Source organism: Ipomoea nil, unplaced genomic scaffold, assembly GCF_001879475.1.
Source record: "Ipomoea nil cultivar Tokyo-kokei standard unplaced genomic scaffold, Asagao_1.1 scaffold0382, whole genome shotgun sequence".
Classification (NCBI taxonomy): Eukaryota; Viridiplantae; Streptophyta; class Magnoliopsida; order Solanales; family Convolvulaceae; genus Ipomoea; species Ipomoea nil.
Window position 1 is genome coordinate 420,736 of NW_017616810.1, and position 7,131 is coordinate 427,866.

Consider the following 7,131-nt stretch of genomic DNA (forward strand, 5'->3'; position numbering starts at 1 on the left):
AAAAAAAAACCTATGCTAATTGTATTGGCCCCTTTTATCCATATAATTTATGATTGAAATTCATGAAAAGAATATAATAGAAAGGAAAACAACTTGTTTTAAGTAAGGAATTTGACCGTACCATCAATTAGCCGCCCTCCTAGGTTGTCTTAGATAGATTTTCTGCTCTCCCTCTCTCTATATAAAGACACACACAAACACACCAAATATATAGGTGCATACATATCTTTCTGTACGTATATATAGCATATCCACGTAAAAAAAAAACCACTGCTCTGATATGGTGTTTTTTACTGTTTGATCATATATATAACCATTTTCTCTTCTTGAAGCTGTTTGATATTATTAGAGAGGTGTTGAGCACTGAGGATAGGTAATTAAACTCCAAAACCCAATACATAAACACAATTACCTAGTTACAATTTTGCTTTTTCTATTTTGTTAAGGTTGTTTTCATGCTTGATTCATCATCAAACCAATGAACACATCTATGAAACTTGATGTACATTGTGGAAGCATGTTCTTTTATATACACTAAGGACAATGGTGAATGTTTATGAATGAGTATGTGAATATGATGAATTAATTATCCAAATATTGCATAAATGTGAATATCAAATTCTAATTAACCAAACATAAGATTACCAAGCAAGATTTTATGTGATGAGCATCAAATTGTTGGATTGTTTGTTCAATTTTTGCACAATCATTATATTTGATGTGGATACATGTCATGCATGCAAATGATAACCCAATTTGGAGGGGATGAATTTTTGTTGGTTTGTCTTTATGAAAATCTATCGTACATGAGTTATCTAGAATATTGTTCGTGTGCACTCTAAGAAGATTAGTGAAAACTTCGATCGGTGTACAGATTCCCACGCTTTCTAAAGGTATTATTCTTCTTTGATCTTATTGAATTCACAAGAAACTAGATTGACTGTCTATTATTAGCTCGAGTACCCTATCCTAAAAGGTATTCATCACAATTACAAATTAAACACTTACTCTGATGTAAGATTTGTCTACTATCTAATGAACGTAAATCCCGTCTTGTGATCTTTGCTGGTAAAGGATCACAAAAAGGTAAATCAGCTTAAGTTATCCATAGCTGACAAGCTCAAATCAAGAAAATCAATAAGTCGCTCCAGTTAGAATTGAATTTGTAATCTTGTGATTACCAAGTATTTAAACTATGAATTTGAATTGTGTCTATCAGATCAGTTTATTTACTTACATATATATTTTGAAACATTTTATGTAGGACCTGACCTTTGAAGAAGTTGCTGTTTGTGTATCTATCTATCAACATATACATACATTAGATACATGGGAAAGACAATTCTGGTGTTTGGGTTCTCAGAGATGGTGTCTGCAGAGGCAACCAAACAGTGCATAGAAGAATTTACAGGAAAGGGGAGCATTTTCGCCTTGCAGATGAAGATGACGAAAGGAATGAATCCCAAACCTTTCGCCATCGTCCAATTCAAAACGGATGAGAGCGCGGGACAGATTCTGGATTTGGCCAACCGACACCAAACGTTGTACTATCGCGAATCGTTGTTGACGGTTAAGGAACTGGAAACTCCCATTGTGGAGCCAAGAATTTACGCCCACGAAATTGACACAACGCCCGTCTGCTTTGGGTGTAAAATCGCCGAGGACAGGTTTTGTGTCCTGTGGAGAAAGCTTGATGTCAGCGTCAAGTTCGGGATTGGGTTTAAGTATGTTTCCTTGTTCTTGTTCTATCATAATGATCAGTATAAGCTTCAGCTCTCGTATGAAGATATCTGGAGGGTCACGCAGCATTTCCCCCGGGGGAAGAATTCTAAGTTCCTCGTTATACAAGTACGTTCCTAGTCGGATTAGTCTAGTTTACTCATAGCTGAATTTATCGGTTCAAAATATACATATGATATATCCAATTTAGGGGTCTGGGTATGTCCCACTTATGGGGTAAACCTGCCTTATGACCTAGTCAGTGAATGGCCTAGCCTCAAGAAAGTAAATATATAGCCTAAGTTGCCCATCAAAACTAAAAATATACATGGTATATATATTTCGGACTTACGAGGTAAACTTACTTTGTTACCCTAGTCGACAAAAGATCTCAGTGGGGTTGCAAGTTACAAGGTAACCCTAGTCAACAAAGGATCTTAGTGGATAAACCTACCTTGTAACGTAATTCTAGTCAATAAAGGATCTTAGTGGATAAACCTACTTTGTAATGTAACCCAGCAAAAGACTACACGGTACTAGATAAACATGTTTTGTGACTCTAGTAGGCAAGATTTCATGGAGGTAAACTAGCTAAGTTACCCATAGAGAACCAATTCAAATTAAGAAGACAAATAAGCTGTTAGGATGTATATCTTTGTACTTACTAAGTGAACAATATAATCTGGTTAATTTGGTTATGGTGGCCTAAAGGTCCAACTTTCTTTGTTTTTTTTTTTTTTTTTTTGAATATATTGACTGGTATACCTGTGTTGTTTCAGTTGTTTGCTGCTCCGAGGATCTATAAGAAGACTGAAGTTGAAGACTCCGTGAACACGTTCTATCTGGAAGCTCCGGAAGATCAATGGGTAAGAACAACAGATTTCACACAAAATTGCATCATCGGACAATCCACCGCCTTGTGTTTGCAGCTTCCATGGAATGCCTACCTTCCAAATTTTGGCCACAGTTTCGCAAACTACAATGAAGCTAAGAGTCCCTTCCATCTCGACGATGGTTCCTCCTTTTCTTCCAACTCGTCTCTGGTTCCGATTGTGAATCCTCCGAGCGGACTCGATTTGCCGTTCAAAGTAGTGTTCAAGATCTGCTCTCTGGTTCAGCACGGGTGCATTCCGGGGCCGGCGCTGGACGAGAAGTTCTTCCAGTTGGTTGATCCGAAGAAGTTTGAGATTGAGCGAATCGAGTATGCGTTGGAGAGAATGCAGAGTGTGAAGGATTGCGATTACGATCCTGCAAAATTGTTTACGCAGGAGTACAAGAGGTTTAAGCAGCAGCGGAAAAGGCCGGCGAGAAGCATGGACGAAGGGATTGCGTATGTCCGACGCGTTTCTGTTACTCCGATCAGAGTTTATTTCTTCGGACCGGAGGCGAATATGTCCAACCGCGTCTTGCGCCAGTTCCGCGGCGATATTGATCGCTTTCTCCGCGTCTCGTTCGTGGACGAGGATTTGGAGAAAATGCACTCGGTGGATCTGTGCTCGCGCCAGTCGTCTTCCGCCGGCGACGTCTCCAGGACGGAGATCTATAACAGGATTCTGACCACGCTTGAGAACGGGATCGTGATCGGAGACCGGAAGTTCGAGTTTCTGGCGTTTTCGTCCAGTCAAATTAGGGAGAGCTCTGTTTGGATGTTTGCTTCGAGATCTGGGCTTACTGCCGCCGATATCCGAGAATGGATGGGAGATTTTCGGAACATAAAAAACGTCGCGAAATACGCCGCCAGGCTCGGCCAATCGTTTGGTTCTTCCAGAGAAACTTCCAGCGTCGAAAGCAACGACATGGAACTCATCCCCGACGTAGAGCTGCAGAACGACGACGGCACGAAATACACCTTCTCCGACGGGATCGGTAAGATCTCCGCCGAATTTGGCAAGAAAGTCGCCGAAAAATGCGGCCTGAAAAAACCGCCGTCCGCTTATCAAATCCGTTACGGCGGTTTCAAAGGCGTCGTGGCCGTAGATCCAACTTCAACCCGGAAACTGTCCCTGCGAAAGAGCATGCTGAAATACGAATCCGGCAACACAAAGCTCGATGTTCTGTCATGGAGCAAATACCAGCCGTGTTACCTGAACCGGCAAATCATCACTCTTCTGTCCACGCTAGGGATCGGCGATCAAGTGTTCGAGCGGAAGCAGAGGGAGGTTGTGAGCCAGCTGGACGATATGCTCACCGATCCAAACAAGGCGCAGGAGTTTCTGGAGCTGATGCCGCCGGGAGAGCACGCGAATGTGCTCATCGAGATGCTCCGGTGCGGTTACAAGCCGAACGTGGAGCCGTTCCTGTCCTCGATGTTGCAGACGATCAGGGGAACGAGGTTGCAGGAGCTGAGGACGAAGACGAGGATATTTATCCCCGACGGGAGGTCGATGATGGGGTGCCTCGATGAAACGGGAACGCTGGATTACGGTCAGGTGTTTATTCAATACTCCGGCGCCGGACGCCGACACCCTCATCTCTCCGCCGTTTCTAGATACAACTCCGACGGCATCATTTTGGGACCCGTTGTCGTCGCTAAAAACCCATGCTATCATCCCGGCGATGTCCGTGTTCTCAAAGCTGTTGATGTCCGTGCTTTGCACCATATGGTTGATTGCATTGTTTTTCCCCAAAAGGGTAATAGGTATGCAATCTTTCTACACCCTACATTTTTTTAATGACCATCAAACCCTTTCCCCTGAAGGTTGAATCTCAACCCTAAGGATTCCCATACCCCGACCCGACAGAGCATCTAGAATTCAATAGCTGCATGTGCATACAGGTCAGAATCTGTTCACTTTACCAGCTGAAATTCGAATATTGGTCACTTTTCTCAAATATAAATACTACATGCATACTGAACCAATTAAACTAATGCTGACCATGAAACCCTTATTTGAGGGTATGATGTGCACCGGATAAATCCCACACTTGCATAATATATAAATTAGATTGAGAGGATATTTCTATACATTTCATTTTCCTATATAATACTGATATTGACATCTAACTTAATCACACTAATTCAATTACACAATCTTTAATTTCTCTCTCTATATATATTAAGCATTCATGGATGGCCTGAAATTAAAGTAATTTTGCAGTTTATAATCCTTTTTTTATGGTCTTGTTTAATTTGGATGACAGACCACATCCAAATGAATGTTCTGGGAGTGATTTGGATGGTGACATTTACTTTGTTTGTTGGGACCCTGACCTTATTCCAAAGAGGATTGTATCACCCACGGATTATACACCGCCTTCTGTAATAACATTGGACCATGATGTTACTATTCAGGTAATTTTCCAGACTCAACTAAAATGTTAAGTTATAATAAAGTTATATTTTTATTATTATATATAGTATACCTATATATTATATGTTGCTAATGTATGTGTTCCTTAATTTTCTCATCAGGAAATCCAGAAGTATTTTGCAGACTACATTCTAAACGACAATTTAGGAGTAATTTCGACGGCCCATGTCGTGTTTGCCGACAAAGAACCGGACATGGCTCTGAGTGAGCCCTGTTTAGAACTGGCTCGCATATTCTCAATCGCAGTTGACTTCCCCAAGACAGGCGTTCCGGCCGAGATACCGTTCAACCTGCGCGTGAAGGAGTATCCGGATTTCTTGGAAAAGCCCGGGAGGGCCTCCTACGAATCCCAGCGAGTTATTGGCAAGCTGTTCCGGCAGGTGAAGGACATCTCCGCCAACTGGAGCTTCATCAGCCCTTTCACCTTGAAAGCGGCCAAGAAATGCTACGATCCCGCCATGGAAGTCGACGGCTTCAAAGATCATATCCAGGAAGCGTTTGATTACAAAACCAGGTACAATTTGTTCTTATCCCAAAAGGTTGAATCTCCAATCCTAAGGGCCCCACACTCCGACGAGGATGTAAATAGGTGACTAAATGGTTAGTAGACCGGACCCACTGTCACTGCCGAGGTTCAAACTTTAGTCTCTTATCCCAAATACTGCCTAAACTATTGAGTTAAGCCTGTGCAGGTGGTACAATTTGTTCTGTCTTGACAACCGGAAACCCACAAACATTACCAGAAAGTTATATTTTCGCTACTAGCTATCTTAGCTGCTTTATTTTGGCGTAGTATTTAGTAAGTGCTTGATCCTAACAGGTTTGACGAGAAGCTGGTAAGTCTGATGGATTACTATGGCATAAAAACGGAGGCGGAGCTACTGACGGGGCGGGTCATTGATCCGGCGGCGAGGTTATACGACCGGAGAAGGGACGGCGAGGCGGTGATTTTGGCGGTGAAGTCGCTGAGGAAGGAGGCACGGTCGTGGTTCTACGATCAGAGAGGCGGGGCGAGAGGTGAATCGAACGAATTGAGGAAGAAGCAGAGGGCGTCCGCATGGTACCATGTGACGTATCACCATTCTTTCTGGGGGCGGTACAGGGAAGGGAGGAATCATGAACACTTCATCAGCTTCCCATGGTGTGTTTATGAGGTTCTGATTAAGATAAAGAAGGAATACACGGGCAGTATATGGGATACCCTGAATTTTACTTCAATCGAATGGCTGTGTAATATCTTCTGATCTGATCTGCATGTAATAGCTAACCGTGTATATATTCATGCATGCAGCTTTATGTAATTATCCAAAGGACAACATTGTAATATATTTAATTTGGATGTAATTGTAATTAATTCTCATTTATTGTCCCATCAACGTATTTAAGTATGGTGTTCTATCAAATTAGGTGTGTCGTAACATAGTCATTACGATTTCTGTTGTCCTATGTGCTCCATTTGGTCAATTATATATATATATATATATTACTCTTTTTGATGCACAAAAACATACGTCCAATATTTATATTTTTTAAAATAACTAATTGATGGGGTGTGAACCCCGTGGGCTCGGGGTCCAAGAGGAAAAAAGATAAAGCCCAGACAGAAGGGAAGTGATACTGCTAAATACACGCAAGCAATATAAAATAACCCGAGATCGATTAAAGCGAATAAAAGACTTTATAGATCACGGTAAAGGCCCTAAGTATAATCTACTTGGTTGCTCTGAGTACCGACTGACTGCGGTCGGGATGCTCTAGTAACAACCTATCGATCGTCCAAAAGTCCCTTACACTGTAGCTACTGTGGGTATTTATAGCCGCTATGCCAGGGACAGGATTCCAGCCGTTCGGCATGTCCTCCACGTAGCCACCACGTGTCATCCTCCCGGGTGCCCTGTCTGTCGTCGTGAAGAGCCGTCACGTGTCCTTTTGCCAGCTCCCTCGCCAAAGGGCTACCGCTCGGTGGTCGACACAAGCGCTCGGGCAATTCCCGGTCGCTTCCCGACCGGGGTTTTCATGGAAGGCCCGACCTGCTACCTGCAAAGACAAAAAGACATAGACAAAGGCAAGTCGGTCGTGGTGGAGCTTATGTCGGTCGGGA

At 42.6% G+C, this 7,131-nt stretch overlaps 1 protein-coding gene across 2 annotated transcripts; it reads left to right on the top strand.

Moving 5' to 3' along the window:
* The first annotated feature begins 228 nt into the window (after positions 1–228).
* LOC109171882 (probable RNA-dependent RNA polymerase 1) lies at positions 229–6,473 on the top strand. 2 transcript variants are annotated; one of them, XM_019320963.1, is made up of 7 exons: positions 229–373; positions 820–893; positions 1,265–1,848; positions 2,499–4,357; positions 4,861–5,011; positions 5,132–5,544; positions 5,851–6,473. In XM_019320963.1, exons 3-7 carry the CDS (start codon positions 1,330–1,332, stop codon positions 6,272–6,274), a joined length of 3,366 nt encoding a protein of 1,121 aa, XP_019176508.1. In that variant the 5' UTR covers positions 229–373; positions 820–893; positions 1,265–1,329; the 3' UTR covers positions 6,275–6,473. The 2 variants fall into 2 exon arrangements, with proteins under 2 accessions (XP_019176508.1, XP_019176509.1); XM_019320964.1 differs by lacking the exon at positions 229–373 and having other exon boundaries at positions 600–893.
* Positions 6,474–7,131: the final 658 nt, after the last annotated feature.

What these genes read in the sequence shown, in the direction of transcription:
- LOC109171882 (XM_019320963.1), top strand. Translation starts at nt 1,330, where the DNA reads ATGGGAAAGACAATTCTGGTGTTTGGGTTCTCAGAGATGGTGTCTGCA. An exon ending in CTAAGTTCCTCGTTATACAA is followed by an intron (nt 1,849 to 2,498) that starts GTACGTTCCTAG and finishes GTGTTGTTTCAG; the next exon opens with TTGTTTGCTGCTCCGAGGAT. An exon ending in ACCATGATGTTACTATTCAG is followed by an intron (nt 5,012 to 5,131) that starts GTAATTTTCCAG and finishes TTTTCTCATCAG; the next exon opens with GAAATCCAGAAGTATTTTGC.